General features: G+C 36.0%; 3 protein-coding genes across 3 annotated transcripts; 2 read left to right on the top strand and 1 right to left on the bottom strand.

The window, feature by feature from the left end:
• Positions 1–915: 915 nt before the first annotated feature.
• On the top strand, positions 916–9,367 carry LOC130820567 (protein EMSY-LIKE 1-like). Its single transcript, XM_057685993.1, has 10 exons — positions 916–1,243; positions 2,341–2,464; positions 2,547–2,656; positions 3,053–3,227; positions 3,316–3,456; positions 3,535–3,603; positions 6,601–6,801; positions 6,886–6,954; positions 7,041–7,104; positions 7,597–9,367. Exons 2-10 carry the CDS (start codon positions 2,378–2,380, stop codon positions 7,614–7,616), a joined length of 936 nt encoding a protein of 311 aa, XP_057541976.1. The 5' UTR covers positions 916–1,243; positions 2,341–2,377; the 3' UTR covers positions 7,617–9,367.
• A 3,483-nt stretch (positions 9,368–12,850) lies between these two features.
• Positions 12,851–14,024, top strand: LOC130810787 (uncharacterized). Its single transcript, XM_057676916.1, has 4 exons — positions 12,851–13,104; positions 13,200–13,298; positions 13,395–13,515; positions 14,010–14,024. Exons 1-4 carry the CDS (start codon positions 12,851–12,853, stop codon positions 14,022–14,024), a joined length of 489 nt encoding a protein of 162 aa, XP_057532899.1.
• Positions 14,025–16,939: 2,915 nt separating this feature from the next.
• Positions 16,940–18,572, bottom strand: LOC130810775 (uncharacterized). Its single transcript, XM_057676904.1, has 2 exons — positions 17,408–18,572; positions 16,940–17,162 (listed from the first exon to the last, which is right to left on the bottom strand). The coding sequence occupies exons 1-2, from the start codon at positions 18,570–18,572 to the stop codon at positions 17,137–17,139; spliced, it is 1,191 nt and encodes a 396-aa protein (XP_057532887.1). The 3' UTR covers positions 16,940–17,136.
• Between the last annotated feature and the right edge of the window lie 1,408 nt (positions 18,573–19,980).

Raw genomic sequence — 19,980 nt, 5'->3', positions numbered from 1 at the left:
AGACTATGAGCAAAATAAAAATTTATTTTGACTTGGGTTTGAGTCTAGCTGGACCAAATTAAGATCCGGCCTATACCCATCCCTTAGTCCACATCACCAAATGGTAATATTTTAGAAAGAAATTCATAAAGAAATGGAATGATTAATGTTAAAAAAACATGATCATCAAACTTGTCAATACAATTTGGAAAAATTACCAAGAATAATCCAACTTTTTATTGATTTTTCTACAATAATCTCAACTTTTGATTAACTATAAATAATCCAAATTATAAAGAATGTTTCCTAATAATGCACCAAGGTAAATTCTTACCTATACAACAAGTAATTTTTCATAAAAAAAGTAAATACAAAATTAAATTATAAAAAAATCAAAAAATAAAAAAAATAAAAAAGAGGAATCGAGTAAGTTTGTTTTTTGGATTTAAATTTTAATTTTGAATATGTTTAATTTTTAATTTTTATTTTTCATTTTTTTTTATAACAATTAACCTGCAAAAATCAGTATTATTGTAGGAAAATTAATAAAAGGTACATTACTCTAAGTAAATTTTCCTAAAATTTATCTGCCAAATTTACCCTATTTTTCTATGATTAATTTCTAATTAAATATAGACTGTTAAATGAGTCATTACTTCTTATTTTTATTTTCAGCCCGTCTTATATGAGATTGTCTCACGAACCCATGGAAGTAATTCTATTTCTAAGTGAATACTTTGAAATTGTAAGTGATCACTTTAAGTTATAAGTAATAACTTTAAGATTATAAAAAGTCATCATTTTTAAAATAAATATACCTTCAGCCAATCCAATTAGAATAATTTAATGGTAAAACCGTATTATCATAATTTTAATCTCTTAAAAAGTAATATTTGCTACTCAATTGCCATTTTTATTCGTTTATGTGTTGAATATATAAACCAGTTAGACCCAACGAAATCCACGGTGTTCTACTACTGCTCCGATTTTTCCCTCCCTGTAAATTACACACTTCTATGTATAAATATCCCTCTTTGAACTCCAAATTCCTTCCCCATAAACCTCCAATTACAATATTTTTTATTTGTAGTCTACTAGATTTATAGCCATTCGCTCAATTATCTTCTTCAGTAACATCAAGGGATTCCTCCAAATTTCAATTTTTAGGGTTTTGTCGATATTTTTTTCGTGGATTTGTGGTGAAGATTTTAATTATCGTTCACTCAGGCAATAAATTTCGAGCCTTATCGTTCTTAACACACTGGTATGTTTGACCTGTTTAAATTTTGGTGCCACATTGTTGTGTAGTGGTTTCAATTATTTTCTCTACGCAATTTTAGGGTTTAGGGTTTTCTAATTTTCACCAGTTTTATGCTGAAATTTAATGTATTGAATTTTTTCCGTTGATTTGTTTATATATAATACATCAGGGTGTTGTTGCACTTGATTGTATTGTGTTTGTTGTAATTTCTATTACATGAGAATTGAGAATCAATTCTAGAGGAGCACAAAGTTACTTTTTGACTGTACATGTAGCTTTAATTAAACCGTTGGGCAGTTGAGTTTGTAGATTTGAGTTATAATTTTGCTCCGAAATTGGAGGAACCAAAATTCATTAGCATTCAAATATTGTTCTTTGGGAGTATGTTTGGAGGATTACAGAGGTTGCTGGCGAATAGGGCAGTTAATTATACGTCTACCCATCTCTCTATCTATCAGAATCAGTGAAACATAACTCTATTTATCATGTTTTTGTTTCGGAGGAAAATCTAGTGCTGGACCGCTGCTTAAGAATGTGCTTTTGGTTCTTCGAGATTTGTGTTGTTGTTTGGATACGAGCAATCCTCTTATTTTTAGTTCAATATGGTGTTGGAGAGTTTGATATTATGTTAAAACATGCTTATCTTTCTCTATAGGAATAGTGTAGTTTAAGCTGCATATGTCTGTCTATTGGAATCAGTGAAATATACTCATCATCGTGTTTTTCTTCGAAAGAAAGACGGATGCTGGACAGCTGTTTAAGAATGTGGTTTTTTTACTCGGGCTTTTTTATTTTCTTAGAATACGAGCAATTGTGTTATTCATAGTGTGACATTTAGGGTTGGAGAGTTTGATGTTATGTTAAAGACATGCCTATCTTTCCCTATAACTTTTCATTATCGACATGTGCTTGCTTTCATCAGCATTATTTCATCTCTGTATTTTGGTCAATGATAACACACTAGCTCACCGCAAAAAAGGACTTGTTGGTCTAAAAATGTTTGGTGTTTGTTGATTGAAGTTCACCATAGAACTAAACTAATTCGTCCTCCACATCAAACTAGAGATCATATAACATTATTTGAGGATACGGATATTCAGTGCTAGGTTCCGGACTTTATCGTGAAGTACAGGAGACATGGAGCAGCAAATTCATAATCTAGAAATGGACGCCTATTGTGCTGTTCTTCGCGCCTTCAAAGCTCAATCTGAAGTACTTACTTGGGTAATTATTTTGCTTAATGTTAAAGTCAAATCTCAAATGTCTATGTTCTCTGCTGTGAAATAACTCAATACACATGCTTCAGGACAAAGAAGGTTTGATGACAGAACTTAGAAAAGAGTTGAGAGTTTCTGATGATGAACACAGAGAGGTTCTCTCGAAGGTCAACAACGATGACATCATTGGCAGAATAAGGTTGGCAGATTTGTTTGTAATATCATTGTTTTATGAACAAAATATAATTATGCCTAAGTTTCTTCTTTTAAAGTAATGTAAAGAAGCTATATTCAAACTTTGCTTTCTTGAACTTTTTTTTGTGGTACAGTAAATTGGTAGCTTCGATCCTCCACCGTTTTAACTTATATAAAAACTGCATGTCTGCATGAAATCGCAAGTCAAAGTAATTGAAGTTGCTTTGCAACTGGAAATTATAGTTCAGCAGCTTTTTTTGTAATCGGATTTTGATGCATAATTCTTGTTTTTTGTCCTCCCCTGCTGTTTGTAGAGAATCCCGAGTCTTTTATTTCTGATGTGATTAAGAATTACTTTTTTCTTAACTGTGACCTGATACATTTTTGACCATTTATCAAGGGAATGGAGAAAGGGTGGAGGCCACCAGGCTATGAGTACATCACATCCTATCAATGATGTGCCTAGTCCAACTCATGCTTCCCGCAAGAAGCAGCGAACATCACAATCTCTTTCTACTCGTGCAGCACCGCAGTCAGGTGGAACTCTTGGTCCACGAGGAAGGAAATTTAGACAGGTTTGTAAATCTTGTAGAAGTATAGCATTTAATGGAGATGTGAAATGCCCATTGTCTAGATTGATAACCTTATTTTACATCCATGCAGTTCCCATACAATAACCATGATGCACATGGAACTATTAAGCCGGGAAGTGGTGAAGAGTTGGTGGGAAAGAAAGTATTGACTAGATGGCCTGATGACAACCATTTCTACGAGGCTGTAATTTCTCGATACAATGCATCTGATGTAAGTTATGTCTTTCTTGATATGTTTTCAGTTCTTTCAAAGTCAAGATTCCTTCTCATTATGTTGTGTTCTTCTCAGGGACGACATGAGTTAGTTTATGGTATTCATACCCCACAAGAGTCTTTTGAGTGGGTTAACCTCATGGAGGTGAGTGTCATTTGCTAAAAATTACATATTTAAATGTTTAGAAATCGTGCACTCTAGTCCAAGTATGTTCTTGATTGATTGTGTTGCTCTACTGCTTTCATACAACGAGTTCCATGTAAAGACAACAATAGCAATGCTAAAGGCTTGCTTCCAATTGCTGAGTTTGGCTGCGTGAACTATGTTTTTAAAGACTGTGTGACTGTCTATAATTGTTTTACTCTGTTTCTGGGATGCCATGTGCTTCGCATTTGGCATTGTAAGAATTTTGGTCAACAATTATGGGACATGAGTTTTTTTTACTACTTTCAAATTTAGGATTTTCTAGGTTTGCGATTCTTTTCACTATATGGAACCATTGTTGGCATCCTGCTGGGTTGTAATTGCCACTCATCAATTTTGTTTTGAAGTCTCCTAGCGTTCTCAATAATGATTTACACTCCAATATTGGTTCTATATAATGGTTTTGGAGTGTAGAGCGGAGACTAAAAGAATTTTTGTCTGAGACTTTGAAACTCTGAAAAAGCTGTATCCACTGTTCCCAAAGTCTTGCCTCAAAATACTGTCGGAGACCACACGATATCACTTGAATCAGGCTGAAATTAGTCTTTTTTTAGTTTTTACCTCTCACACCATTGACTTGATTCTTAGTTGTATTGAAAACCAATATGAAAGGACTGAGTTGGATATCCTGGGTCATAATACCTTGACTCAACGTAGGTTTGGTCCAGACTACAATTGTCTTTGCAGCATTTTTCATAGCCTTGCGACTTACCTTAAACTCTTATGCTTCCCTTGCATTAATGGCTGCTCATTTTGCAGCTGATGGAACATACACTTTGTTACAATTTTACCGCGACTGAATATATTGCTGTGACGGCATGTGGAATTTCTATCAGTCTTGTTTTTTCAGACCCTTTTTTCTTTGTTTACTAAGGAATCTAAAACTTTTTTAGATTTTTATGCTCCTGACGACCCTCTTGGTAGCACAGCAATCATGCAGCTTTGTCATACAACCTCTTGGCTGAACTCTGAAGTGCTGTGATGTTGGATTATCCAGAAATTTTGATACACTTGAACCCCATTTGGTGACAATAATAAATTTTGTAGTGGGCTTGAAGTTTTAGTGTAATTGTACATTGAAAACGTCAGTGTCACTTAGTCAATTAGAACAAGTTCTAACAAGCATTAGCTCGTTTAACCCCTGACTAAGTAGGCTACAGACCGTTATAATATTATATTAACATTTTGATATACTCTAACGCTTGAATGTTAAAAGATACCCCCTCGATGGTGAGGGGGTGAGGGGAAGCTGTGACACTAAATTTTTTGGCTACTGTAGTCAAGTAGGCAAGATTGAACATTTAGTAAAGGTTGTTGTAGTGAAATTTTACAAATACCTCTTTGTATGGTAACTTATTATTTCCATAGGTTTTAAGAAGCTAAAACTTGAAATGACTGGAATTTTGAGAAGAGGTTGGTGGTGTCTTATGTTCTATAGTTTGATTGAGGATCTGAGGCAGTGGAAGGGCTACACTGCTGTAATGCGGTTGGTATCACTAACATGTGCTTACATAGAAGTTATGAAGATTTGAAAATCAACCAAGTACTAAATATTATCTTAATACTGGTCGAAGTAACTTAAATTTGAGGATGTAAAATGAAGCAACAATGATACTTCTATAATTTATAAGCATTTTCTACTGATTTTTGAGATTTAGAGAGTGTTGACAATGGAATTTTGTAACTGGGACTGTGTAAGCATTAGCTAATTCTTGAAAACAATAAGCTTGTCCAGTTCATCCTGCCTAATAGATTGTTCAACAACATTAACAACATTGTCACGGCGTTATCACCAAAGATTGAGGTAGATTACATGAACCAATATATTAGTTGCAATGGTCATTCACACAAATTCTTCTTCTCTTGTTCAATCTGATTTTCTACCATCTTAATTTGTAAGACTAGGTTATGCATATTCTTTTTCACTCCTGTCTTCCAAGTCATCCTTGGTCTCCTTCGTCCTCTTTTTAAGTCTCTCGACCTTCATCTTTCTACTATGATCCTTTATAAAAGGCCAAACATTTTGATCCATAGAGTAGGATCAATCTAAAGGTCGTTCGACAAAATCTACCCTCATTTCATATTATTGTCTTTCATATACTATCGTTTCGGCCCTATCTCTAACTCATTTTATCTCTTGTAGACATAAAATGTTAATTTTCCTCATTTTTATGATATCTCATTCTTAACTTAAGAACCTTGGTGTTCCTTAAGTGCCCTTGCTCATTTGACACCGCACTCGAGCTGTGTAGCGTGTCGTTTCTGACAACATTTTAGTATAAGTTACGTGCTCTTTCTCATTTTACACCATTGGCACATCATTTTTGGACAACATCCTAGTATAAGTCCTTGCTCATTTGACACCACACTTAGATAATGTGACATGTCGCTTTTCTACAATGACCTAGCAACCCTCGCATACTTTTCACTACACTGAGGCCTAAGAAGTGCAGCGCGTCGCTGAAAAAGGACGCTTCCACTAGAATTAATTTTTGGTTCATGAGAAGATGTGATTAAGTTTTACTGAGCTAATTGTCAACAAGCACTCACAAGAGGAGCTTGCCTAACAAATTGTTGTGTTTATTTGAATGCATCGGCTGCATTTTAATTAAACTACTCACTTTGTTCCTATTTAGAATATTTCATTAAAGGAGAGAAATTTGAACGTTGTGTTAAATATATTCATGTGAAATCTTATTGAATTGTTTTGTGTAGAATTTTAAAATATACTTTTTAGAAGTTTTTGTGAAATGTATTTACAAATATTGAGGCACGAAATTTGATTTAAAAACTATGCTAAATGTAAATGTGACAAATTTTCGGAAACGGAAAGAGTACAAAAGAAAGTGAGTGATTTTTTTCGTACATAATTGTGTCAATTTTTGCTGTCTTCTACTTGTGCATATAAAGGTAAACACTTGATTTCATATATTGTAGATACCTCCTGAGGATATCCGATGGGTGAATGAGGATTCTATATCTTCTCGTAGAGTTGGTCCTGGAGAAAAAAGATCCATAAACCATGTTAGTTCAACTCCAACTGTAGGAAGAAAGCAGTATAGAAGTGAGATTCAGAATGGGGCTAGAAATTCGACTGATGATATTGAAATTTTACATACTGCTACGTTGATTAAAGAGGTATCTGTTTGATCACTATAAAGTGGGCAGTGTTTGGTAGCAGTATAGCATATTTATTTGTTAAGTTCATTTTACTTAAACCAGGTTGAAAAGGTAGTTGCTGCAGTGAATCCTGATTGTCTTGAACTTGAGAGGGCAAAAAAGATGCTAGAGGTATATGGTCCTATTCTTTTTGTGCAAGTAATAAGGCATAGATCGCAACTGCTTGTCACGGATTTAATCATATTTTCGCTGTGCAGGAACACGAGCTAGCACTTGTTGATGCAATTTCAAGGCTTACTTATATATCAGATGGTGATAGTGGTAACAGCCTTCTGTATAATTTGTGATGCACAGTTTTTTCACTTTTATAGTCTGGATACAACATGGAAGGGATCTAAGCTACTTACTATGTCAAATAGCTCCCCCTATCCCTATAAACATTTAATACAACCAATACTAGAAGAAGCAACTTCGTGCAATTTTACAGTAGTTAGTCTATAGCTTAGAAATTCCTGCCCTTCTATACCCCAGAAGTATTATCGCATCCTGACGTTTTCTTTGAATATTAACTATGATGTTTAAAAGGTCGAGCAGCCATCAGATATTTGGGAGCTCGATAAATTCTAAGTTTATTCATTTTTAGTACTATGATTGCTGTGATAGTTGGACTTAATTTTCATGAGATCTTAATGATGATGATTATGCTCTTGCTTGGATTAATTTTCTGTTCTTTTTTTATACGGGTTCCATTTTTCTATGAAGTATATATCCATGTTTCTAAGCAAAACTGATTGAATTTGAAACATCATCCAGATGGAGATCAACAGTACTAGTGTAACAAATCAACATCTGATTGCATCTGGACCTAGGCAAATTGCAAAGGCGTGTACATCATCTATATGCATCTGGACCTACACAAATAGCAAAGGCGTCAGGCGTGTACATCATCGATTGTTAAGGCAGAGTGCAAGAGACGAGCACAGAGTCACAATTTGATGTATTGTTCCTCCATTGACGAGTGCATAACCGATTCACTGGGTAATTCTCTCTTCAACTGACACAGTAGGGATCACTAGGTTTTTTGTGAAAATTAGTAATCTTTTGTTGAATATATAAAGCATAATTGATAGATAGGATGTAAGATAGTTTTCGTAGAAATAATTACGCATTTGCCCTCTCAACGAAATATTAACTTTATATTGTCGGGATTAAGGCTTTGGTTTGTTAGTTTCACTTGTAAACCATCCCAAATGCCCCACTTTGCCTTTAATGAATCTTTAAACCAAAAGAAGTTTTTTTTTCCAATTGTTGTGTTGGTCTTTGTTGCAAATAAGAAATCGGACATTTGTGTAAATGCATTTGACCTTTTCTTTCGTGTGTATGGAAATGCATTAATTGATGTTATATACAATACAAACGATGCTTTTCTGGCCTTTGTTCCAGGATTGTATACAAGCCAACAAGCCAATTCTAATACTTGCACATACCCAAATTCCCACCTTAGTGTAAGAAACAGTGTCCGGATTACTTCCTCTCTGGCTTTCTTTGACTGTAATCTGCTTTTCCGACATTACCATGGTCTCTTTTACCCATGGCTGCAGTCGCTGCTGCTCATTTAAGTGGACTTTTGCTGCTCCTATTCCTTCGTCTTTCTATCTACGCCTTCCCCTTAGCCTTCTTTGTTCCAAATTTGTGACGTGATCTATCATGTGTAGCTTCATCCTTCCTCTTGTCGATCTTAGTATTACCATCATTGTTTTCATGTTGGTCTTGCTTTATCCGAGTTCTTTGACTCCTACCATAAAGCTTCACCTGATTTGCAACCTGCTTATTTTTACTCATGAAACTTTCGGGACTGGGAACTTTCTCCCTTGCTTTAACATTGGAAATTTTACTAGTTTATAAGACTAGGATTATGGCTATGCTCTTGCAAGACGAGCTCCTTCACCCAAAATTTTACTAGTTTACTAGACGGTTTAATTGATTGCGCACATTCCTTCTATCCTTTCCCTCGAAGAGGTACGGACATGGTCCTACGACGAACCCTTATTTTATGCAGGAAACTGGGCTGATAACCATGATCATGAGTCCATGACCAGCCTCCAAGATACAAACCTGACGGCAATTTTAAACCTCATACACATGCTTATGAATGCTGGGATTTGTTTTAGTTCCTTAATAATGGCATTCTCTTAAATTACCTCATTTAGCAAAATAGGGTTTCATTAAAAACATTCATAGACACAAATTAGGCCATTCTAAATGCGCATCCAAAACCCAAAATTTATAAGTCAAAAAAATTTGTAGTCACTACATAACCAAAAGCTCAATATAATAACATACATTAAAAGGGACTAGAATTCATCACCTTCACTTTAGAAAAAATGTCTTAAAAGTTACAACCCTTGTACAAAGCAAGGGTCTGGATTAGAGCTATTAATCAAACTGAGTCATAACGAGTTGAGTCAGAATTTTAATGGGCTGGATCGGGTCAATCTAAAATTTCATATGGGTTGGGTGGATTAAAGTGTGTTTAGACTTGACCGGTCGTGATCCATCAACAAATATTCATTCAATGACTTTTTAGTTTGATTAATCCATAGGTCAACCTGCATATATAAATTAATTTAATATTTTAATGTCATCTAAAAAGTTAAGAAACATGAAAATATTTTTATGAAACCAAGCTAATAATGATATGGTGTGACTTGACCCAGCAAGTCAAACAATGGCCCGACCATCATCAATCTAACTCATTAATAGGAAAGATTGAAAAAAATGAGATTATTTATCTACTTAATTTCAAATATAAGATTGGGAAAAACTTATGTCCCAAAATAAGCTTCCGTACATCCAATTTTAGCTTCGGGTAGAGTCGCTGTTAGTAACAGTGAAAGTGAAAAAAAAAATTTAAAAGCCCAAAGTCGCTGTTAGTAATAGCGACCTAAAAAAAAATAAAAAATTAAAAGCCCAAAGCCGCTGTTACTAACAGCGACTAAAAATATATATATATATATATATATTTGTTTTTTTTTTTTTTAATTAAAAGCCCAAAAGTTAAGATAGATTTTAAACTCAGCATAGCACAGTAGGCATATTTGTAATTTAATTTTTCAAAAGGTTGATAAAGCAAACCTCTTCAAGAAAACAAAGTGCGCACAATCCTCCTATCTGATTAAATGATATGTCTACAACAATATTCGTACCAGGCACTTTACAAGCTTAACCTGCAATGATACAATGTAATCCATTAAAGAACCAAGTAAAATAGCAACTCAGTAAAGAAACCAGAAGCTAAAAGTACAACAGGGCTGGAAGTTGAGGTTGAAAAAGAAAACATTAACTTCTCTTTTTCACATATTGCAGAATGAAACTCTGCCCAGCATCCATAAAAACAAAAGGATGTTCTTATTTTCATTCTTTTACAAAAAACTAACATGAAAGTATTGCTCTCACAATTCACAACGTCTCATAACCCTCAATGCCATTAAATGGCTCCTAACAAAGCTTCCACCTAGACAGAGTTTGGGGACTGCGTGTGCGTAATGTTACCCTAGTAAAAACAAAAATCTATCTTAACTTTTGGGCTTTTAATTAAAATAAAAAAAAAATTAAATTAGTCGCCGTTAGTAACAGCGACTTTGGGCTTTTAATTTTTTATTTTTTTTAGGTCGCTGTTACTAACAGCGACTTTGGGCTTTTAATTTTTTTTTTTTTTTTTTCACTTTCGCTGTTACTAACAGCGACTCTACCCGAAGCTAGGATTGAATGTACGGAAGCTTATTTTAGGACATAAGTTTTCCCCAATCTTATATTTGGAATTAAGTAAATAAATAATCTCATTTTTTTCAAATTTTCCATTAATAACCTCTTAAAAGTTTCCGGCCCTAGACCTGCTGGGTCATCCCACCTCAATGAACATCTCTTGCGTGAATTTCAGTTTCTTCACCTTCACGGTCAACCTCTTTACCTTAAAGAGGGTCAGTTTCAACAGAGTTGGAAAGTTGTGATACCAAGCAATTTTTGCATCATCGTCATGAAAAAATTATTGTGAATAATCTAACATTAATTTTATCTTTTAAAATTTTTTTAATAATTCAACCTTTGCTTTCAGTTTGTTGCTAATAGACCTTTTAGATTATAATCCAACATATTTCATCCATATATGTTAAGTCTCTTTTAATTTATTTAACACATTTTCTCTCAATTATTATTAAAAAATCCACAATTTTTTAAAATACTCAATTTCTCTTTGCCACTGATTTAAAGGGGTAGTATACTTTAAAGAAAAGTAAAAAACATACGACCATCATTGATTTTTTATAATTATATTGATTATAAAATTTTAACGTGTAAATTTCAACTTGATAAAGATAATACATAACGGGTCGGCAGGTACCCGACTCAATGTATTTTTTGCCCATGATCCAACCCGGTTAAGGCGACCCAGATTATATTTTTAAAAAAAAAAATTGATCCACCAATTAGGATGTGGGCCAGCGGGTCGGCAAGTTGATGGGATATGTATGTAAAGACAATTACTATTTATGCAATGATCAAACAGAATGCAAAGGTTGGATTATGACAAAAAATTTTAAAGGTTGGATTATTGGCAAGTAATAGAAAATAGATTAGATTATTATAAAAAAGGAAGAAGAAGAGAGATAACCAATAGCAGGTCATTTTTTGAAGGGTCTATTGGCAATAAACTGAAAGCAAAAGTTGAATTATTAAAAATTTTTCAAAAAGTAAAATTATTGACAGATAATAAAAAATAGATTTAATTATCAACAACAATTTTTCCTTAATAACTTTAGATATGATCAAGATTTTACTTCTGATCATTTTTTAGGGGAAGCCATAAAGATGATGGATCAGTTAGACTGGAGATTAAGAGAGAGATTTAGTTGGTCTAGGATTTAGTTGCACAAAGAAGGATGCGGTAGTAGAAGAGAGAAGTACATCTAGGTTTTTTGAATAAGATAAACCCAAACAAAATTTTACTTGCGCAAGCGTATGATATACGTGTAGCTAACGTTGCGCAAGCGTATGATATACGTGTAGCTAACGAGTCGAATGTGAGGAAACTAATTTAATTTAATATACCTTATTCTAATTATCGCACAGTAAGAAACAACAAATGTAGAATTTTTCATATCTGAACTACTAAAAAATTAATCGATTGTAAATTATAGAACTAAATATTTAGGATATTGGAAATTATCCAATTTGCACAAGGACATTAACTATTCTTCATCATTTATGGATTCACGGATCAAGCGCAATAAAAACGATCTATGTGAATTTTATGAGTCATCTCACAAAAAGTTAAATTTTATATGTTTACACGAAAATCAAATAAAATTTCTATCAAATATAAATAATTATTAACTAGTCATTATTACACACGCATAGCAAGTTAGCAACTACTCTATTAAAAACCAACGGTGGTATAAAATATAAAGGGTAATGATATTTACAGTTCTTAGGGCTGTACATCAAACTTAACAAATTCTCTTTATTATCAATAATTTATAATTTTCAAAAGAATTTAATGTAAAAATTGCAAAATAAATAATATTTTATATAATGATTTTAACTTCCCAAAAAATAATAAATAGTAAAATAATAAAGTATATTTAAGTGCTTGTGGTAGCTGGAATATCATAGGTATTACATTGATTCCTAAAGTCTCTTGCCCTAATTCTCCTGGTGACTTTAGGCCTATTTCCTATTGTCATTTTCTTTATAAGTGCATTTCTAAATTGATTTTCTCTCGGTTGAAAACGGTTTTGAAGCTTATTATAGCTCCTAACCAAGGGGCTTTTGTTTGGGGTAGGAACACCATTCATAACGTTTTGTTTTGTCAAGACTTGGTAAAGCACTGTGGTCACAAGGGTTGTTCTCCTAGTTGTTTTTGAAAGATATGATGGTAGCTCTAAACTTTCCTGCTCATTTTATTTCTATTATTATGTCGTGCATTACATCCACTTAGTACTCTTTGATTATTAATGGTAGCCCTTTGGAGGTTTTTTAAGTCAAGAGAGGATTAAGGCAAGGTGACACAATGTCTCCCCTACTCTTTGTTTTAGGGATGGAGTACCTATCTAGGATTCTTATGAAAGCTAGTACTGCAGATGGCTTTAAGTTTCACTCACGTTGTAAACATCTACATCTTACGCATTTAGCTTTTGCAGATGATCTCATGATTTTAAGTAAAGGAAACCTGGATTCCATCCGAATCATGAAGCAAGGCTTAAATCTCTTTTCATGTTCCTCTGGTCTCATTGCAAACTCCTCGAAATCTGTGTTGCATTTCAGGCTATAGTGAGAATATCATGTGCATGTTTGGTGCTGCTTCGGGTTTCCCTGTGGGCTCACTCCCTTTAAAATATTTGGGAATTCCTTACTTATAGGAGATTATCGGTGATTGAATATGAAATGATTGTGGAGAAAATGACTTCTAAGATTAGGCATTGGCAATCTGGGAACCTTTCTTATGCTGCACGGCTTCAGTTGGTCAATGCAGTCCTAATGGGTGTGACTAATTATTGATGTCAAATTTTTATCTTTCACAAAATGCTTCTGCGTATGGTTAACAATGTTTGCAGATCCTTTCTTTGGCATGGCTCTCCCAATAACAGCTCCGCTGGGAATGTTGCTTGGCATAATGTTTGTAAGCCCAAAAAGGAGGGTGGACTTGGCATTCGGAATCTTGAAGTGTGGAATATGGTAGCTATTAGCAAAATCGCCTGGCACATCAATAGCTTAAAGGAATCATTGTAGGTTCGGTGGGTACATGGGGTTTACACCAAAGGGGCAAACTGACTTCTCTTCAACCCCCCAACCACGGCTAGTTGGGTAATCAAGAAACTTTGTCCTGTTACATCTAAACTGTCTCAATGGATGCATCTTCGTTCCTATGTCATTAAGAAACTTTGTCCTGTTACATCTAAACTGTCTCAATGGATGCATCTTCGTTCCTATGTCATTAAGGATGTATAACAAGATATTTCTTCATCTGGTCTAAGAATCAGTTGGGATAAATGGGTATGGAATAGAGTCTCAATTCTTAGATTTAGGTTTATCTTCTGGTTGGCAATTTTAAACAAGTTGAAAACTCCTGATAGGCTCTTGAAGAAAAAGAGTATTCAGCATAAGTCTTGCCCTTTATGCCACATAATGGAGGAATCTATATCTCATCTTTTCTTTGTTTGTCCTTTCAGCGCTCAATGTGTTGATAGACTCAAAACTTGCTGGGACTCCATCAGAACATAAAATCTTTTGTTGGCTTATTTCGTAGGTGTAAGAATATAATTCCTTACCTTTCTTATTACATCATATACCATATTTATACAATCAATCATTTACAATAATTTAGGCTATAATCTAGGATAATAATGGTAGGGCTATAATTTAGGTATCCCATGCTATATTTAGCTAATACAATATATTTACAATTATTTCATGGTCTATCACACCCCCGCAGTCGAAACGGGAGGATCACGAACATTGAGACTGTTCCTGAAGTCCGCAAATAAAATAAGAGGCAACCCTTTAGTAAAAATATCTGCAATCTGATTACGCGAAGGCACATGTCGAACTCGTACTTCTCCTCGTGCAACTTTTTCTCTGACAAAGTGAATATCCATTTCAATGTGTTTTGTGCGTTGGTGTTGAACGGGATTCCCAGAAAGATAGATGGCACTTATATTGTCGCAATACACCATAGTAGCTCGTGGAACAGGACAATGTAGTTCAAGGAGTAGATTCCGAATCCAACAAGTTTCTGAAACAACATTAGCCACCCCTCTGTACTCGGCCTCGGCACTGGATCGTGATAAGGTAGGTTGACGTTTGGACGACCACGAGATCAGATTGTCACCCAAATAAACACAGTATCCCGATGTGGATCGTCTTGTATCAGGACACCCTCCCCAATCCGCATCAGTATAAGAGACAATATTTGTAATTGAGGAAGGATAAAGGTGTAAGCCAAGATGGAGAGTACCTTGAATATACCGTATGATACGTTTGAGAGCATGCATATGTACGTCTCGTGGGCTATGCATGTGTAGGCAAATTTGTTGAACTGCATACGAGATATCCGGTCTAGTAAAAGTGAGATATTGTAGGGCACCAGCAAGACGGCGATACATTGTAGGATCCGCAAATGCACCCCCCATTGTAGCACTCACCTTCGACTTAGTGTCGACTGGAGTCGTACTCGGCTTACACGAACCCATACCCGCACGTTCAATTATTTCCTTAGCATATTTGCGCTGTGATAGAAACAACCCGCCTTTGTGTTTAGTTACACGAATGCCTAGAAAATAATTCAAGAAACCCAAATCCTTCATTGCAAACTCAGCACCTAGTTGATCCATTATAGATCGACGGAGATCATCAGATGAAGCTGTCAATATAATGTCATCAACATACAATAATAAGTAGGCCATATCAGATCCTTTCCGATAAACAAACAATGAATTATCTGATTTACTGTTAGTGAACCCAATAGCAGACACAAAATCAGCAAATCTTTTGTACCATGCACGAGGTGCTTGCTTAAGGCCGTACAGAGATTTCTTCAGTAAACAGACATAATCGGGATACACCTTGTCACGAAACCCCATTGGTTGATGCATATAGACTGTCTCCTTTAGGTCCCCATGTAAGAAGGCATTTTTGACGTCCAATTGATGAATTTGCCATGTTTTCGACAAAGCAAGACTGAGAACAGTGCGGATCGTTGCTGGTTTGACCACCGGACTAAAAGTTTCTCCACAATCGATACCAACCTGTTGAGTTTTACCATTACCTACAAGGCGGGCTTTATGCCTCTCAAAAGAACCGTCGGACTTTTCTTTATGAGTAAAAATCCACATAGAACGAATAATATTTACATCGGGTGGACGCGGTACTAATTCCCATGTCTCATTTTTAATAAGAGCATTAAATTCATCTAGCATAGCCAATTTCCAATTCGGGTCACGAAGGGCATCCAAAGGGTTACGTGGGATAGGTGATCTTGTAACCGTGGTATGATGAGCTTGATTGATGCTGTATTTAGGATTGGGCTTATAAATACCATGTTGACTTCTTGTTACGGGACGTTGTACCCTAATGGACGTGGGCTGTGGTGTGGGATTTGATGTGTCTAAAGAATCAGTATGTGGGCTAGGTGGATTGTGGGCCTGAGTTGCTGTAGGGAATGGGTGTAAAGGAGGCAGAGAGTTGGGAGAAGGGAGCAATGGAGATTGGGCCGTGGTATATTGGGCCGCACATGTTGGGATGACATTCTGTGCTGGACACTGCTGGGAGGCATGCGTTTGGAGTTCATGAAGCATATATGGTGACATACCCTCATCCAAGAAATTATAATTGTATTGTCGGTGTGTATTTATTTTAGCAAATGGAAAAACGTGTTCATCAAATTGAACATGTCGACATACAATTATCTTATTTTTAGAAAAATCAAAACACTTATAACCACGATGATTAGGTGGATACCCCAAAAAAACACACGGAGTAGATCGGGCTTGTAATTTGTTTATTGTAGTAGACGGATAAAGAGGATAACACAAGCAACCGAAAGTGCGAATGTGAGAATATGAAGGATCTCGTTGGTAGAGGATTTTTAGAGGAGACTCATTGGCTAATAATTTACTTGGAAGAATATTTAGAAGGTATGTTGCCATATGTAGAGCATGATGCCAAAAAGATGGGGGCATGGAAGCATGAATAAGGAGAGTTCGCATGATATTATTTATTGATCTAATTTTCCTTTCGGCTTTTCCATTTTGGGATGAAGTATGAGGACATGATAGGCGAAATGAAATGCCGTTAGACTCACAAAATAGCTTAAAGGAAGTATTGTCAAACTCCCGCCCATTATCACATTGTATGGATTTAATATGTCGTTCAAATTGGGTATGAATTTGAGTTTTTAGTGATGAGAAAATTGAAAACACTTGTGATTTATTAGCAATGGGAAAAGTCCATAGATATTTTGAATAATCATCCAAAAACAGTACATAATATCGGTGTCCCGATGAACTCAAGATAGGAGATGTCCAAAGGTCACTATGAATAACATCAAAAGGCATAAAAGTAGTTGAAGTAGATGAAACAAAAGGCAACTTAATGTGCTTTCCAAGAATACAAGATTGACACGTATTAGACCTAGAGGTACTAGTACATTCAATAAATTTATTATGCCGAAGAGTTTGTAAAATAGAGGCTCCTGGGTGACCCAAACGGTTATGCCAAAGAGTCGATGCGAGACAAGCAGTTTGAGAAGAGACTGAATTTTGACTGGTGGAAGTAATGGGGTAGAGGTCACTCGTACTATCACATCTCATTAGCCGCCTCCCGGTCTGTAAATCAAGCACAGAAAAACCAAAAGGATCAAACACCACAGACACATTATTATCAGTAGTAAATTTCCTCACCGACACTAAATTTTTGATTAGATTTGGAGGATGTAAGACATTGTGGAGAGATAAAGGTGGGTTGGGCGAAGATAAATAAGTATGACCATAACCACGAATTGGAATTGATTGACCACTACCAACAGTAATGCCATTATTTTTGCTCATATTAAAATAAGACGAGAGATTACCTTGTGTGGATGTCATATGAGACGTCGCCCCAGTGTCCATATACCAGTTAGAATCAGGTGGAGAAAGAGTCATGGTGTGCATGGCGGACTCAATAGCAGTTGGAGTCCACTGTGAATCTGCTACATGGGCCTGCTGTTGCTGAGGTTTTGGGCCTAATATTCCAGATTGTCCTAGCCCATGTTGTCTTCCCCAAGGTTGAGTTGGGTATGGGCAAGGAGGCATAGCCCATGGGAAACGTTGCATCAAAGACCACCATTGCTGCCACTGGTGTTGTGATCCATGTCCGCCAGCGTGACCACCCCTCGAGCCACCGTTACCACCACTGTTACCACGGTTACCACGTCCACCAGTTCTGGGCCCATAACCACCACTGTTGATACGTCCACCGTGACCATTGTTGCGGCTTTTATTGTTTCGGTTTCTGGGTAATTTGATATGGCCATCATAATCAGGACGTTGAGCACCATAATCAGAGGAGTCATTGGTGTCCTTAGCAGCGGCCACCATAGCTTCATCACCCCCAGCCGTCACTCCCTTCATGCTAGCCTCTTCCAATGCCAACATCGATCGAACCTCATAAAACGGGGGTAAAACTTTCTTGTGGCGAATGACAGAAGCAACCCCTTGATACGCGGAGGTGAGACCGGCTACCATTCGTAACACCAAACGGTTGTTCGATACCGGGGCTCCCACATTTTTGAGTTGATCAGCCAGCGTTTTGAGATGCTGGCAATACGCGGAGACTGATGGAAAATCCCGCAAATAGGTGTTGTTAAATTCATGATCCAAAGCTACGGCCCGGGAATTTTCATTGTCTTGAAACAAATCACGAAGCCGGTTCCATAACGTCATTGCCGATACATCTGCTTCAATGACGGTGTTGAGCAGGTCCGTGGAGATTGTGGAATAAATCCACTGAACTACAGCAGCATCAAGGGTATCCCACATATCGTGGTCATCATCGGGTTCTTTATCTGTCCCGTCTGGGTTTTTGGGTTTGATAATATGGTGAAGAACGCGGTGAGACCGACAATGAACTTTAAATAATTCAGCCCAATTCGCATATTGAATGTTCTCCATTTCAAGTGTGATCGGAACATGGGTCTTGATGTTTGAAACGGCAAGAGCCGGGTGGAAGGAGTGTGAGGATTTTGATGCGCTCATGGTTCACGGATACAGTAATTGCTGTTACAAACACTGATACAATGATACAGCAATGGAAGAAGATGATTAGAGGAAGAAGAATGCGAAAGCGTGAAGAAGGAAGAACACTGATACCATGTAAGAATATAATTCCTTACCTTTCTTATTACATCATATACCATATTTATATAATCAATCATTTACAATAATTTAGGCTATAATCTAGGATAATAATGGTAGGGCTATAATTTAGGTATCCCATGCTATATTTAGCTAATACAATATATTTACAATTATTTCATGGTCTATCAGTAGGGTTAAAAAATTGCCTAAGATTCAACAACAAATCCTCATGGCTTGCTTTTCCAACCTAATTTACATGATTTGGCGTACGAGGAATGAGGCAATTTGGCCACTGCGAATGAGGCGTATTGATTCTTTTATGAGTGAATTGAAACATGACGTAAAGGTCAGAGCCCTCTCTATTCCCTTTAAGAAGCCTTCTAAGAGTAGAGTTTGGTCGGAGCATATCTTTACTTGATCTAGCAGCTTGTGAGCTGCAGGTTGCCAAATTTGATGATTTTTTTGTTTTTGTGTCTGCTGGTTGCTTGTTACCATTTAGTCAGCTTATGTGCTGGTGCTTCTAGCTGAATTTCTTGCTTTTTTAGTTTGTGCTTGTTGGTCGTCTTCTGATGGTGTTTGTTGCTGGTGTTGGATTTGTCAACTGCAATTGTTGCTGTTGCGTGCTGGTGATTCTTTGAGGAGGGTCGATGGCCCCTTATAGTTGCTACTATTTTGCATCTTGTGAATGCCGATCTGCTTTGCTGCTGTCTTTGAAGCTTCGTTGCTACACGCTGCTGTCTAGTGCCATGCTTGCAGATATTTTGTTTATTTGATGCAGCTGGTGTCTTTGGATCCTGTCTATATTTGGTTTTTTGATACATTCTGCTAGTTGTGTTGCATGCTGGTGTTTTTTGTGTAGCTCTTTTAGTTATATCTATATAGCTTCTAGACATTTTGCTGACACCAATGTGATGGCTGTTTTAGGCCTCTCCTTTCTCATATGCACATGAAGAGTGGGACGAGAAAACCCTTCCTATAAGGTGAGCCTCGTTTCCACACTGATGCAAATAAAAAAGGCCGAGTTTTTCTTGCCTTAGTGTATATTGGTTTTTCTGATGAAAAATTTTTATTTGCCAAAAAAAATGAAGTGCTTATGTTTTCAAAACAAAAATAATATTAAATTATATAATATATAGTGTTTGGGAACAATTATATTATTTTAAATTATTAATTTCAATTATGAAATCATAAATGAAAATTTTGAGAATGACAAGATTTGAGTAGTCATTCTCAACTTTAACTACTTTAGAAACAATGGTATAATTTGATCCAAATTTAAATTTGAAAATTTTTGATTTGCCAAACA

Source organism: Amaranthus tricolor, chromosome 1 (genome assembly GCF_026212465.1).
Source record: "Amaranthus tricolor cultivar Red isolate AtriRed21 chromosome 1, ASM2621246v1, whole genome shotgun sequence".
NCBI lineage: Eukaryota > Viridiplantae > Streptophyta > Magnoliopsida > Caryophyllales > Amaranthaceae > Amaranthus > Amaranthus tricolor.
This window is presented reverse-complemented; position numbering and strand designations above follow the sequence as displayed.

Coding starts and splice junctions, on each gene's coding strand:
- LOC130810787 (XM_057676916.1), top strand. CDS start 12,851: ATGTCTCCCCTACTCTTTGTTTTAGGGATGGAGTACCTATCTAGGATT. Junction 13,105..13,199: donor AAATCTGTGTTGCATTTCAG/GCTATAGTGAGA, acceptor CCTTACTTATAG/GAGATTATCGGTGATTGAAT. Junction 13,299..13,394: donor TCTTATGCTGCACGGCTTCA/GTTGGTCAATGC, acceptor CAATGTTTGCAG/ATCCTTTCTTTGGCATGGCT.
- LOC130810775 (XM_057676904.1), bottom strand. CDS start 18,572: ATGAGCGCATCAAAATCCTCACACTCCTTCCACCCGGCTCTTGCCGTT. Junction 17,163..17,407: donor TCATATGACATCCACACAAG/GTAATCTCTCGT, acceptor CTTGATTTACAG/ACCGGGAGGCGGCTAATGAG.
- LOC130820567 (XM_057685993.1), top strand. CDS start 2,378: ATGGAGCAGCAAATTCATAATCTAGAAATGGACGCCTATTGTGCTGTT. Junction 2,465..2,546: donor AATCTGAAGTACTTACTTGG/GTAATTATTTTG, acceptor CACATGCTTCAG/GACAAAGAAGGTTTGATGAC. Junction 6,955..7,040: donor GGGCAAAAAAGATGCTAGAG/GTATATGGTCCT, acceptor TTCGCTGTGCAG/GAACACGAGCTAGCACTTGT.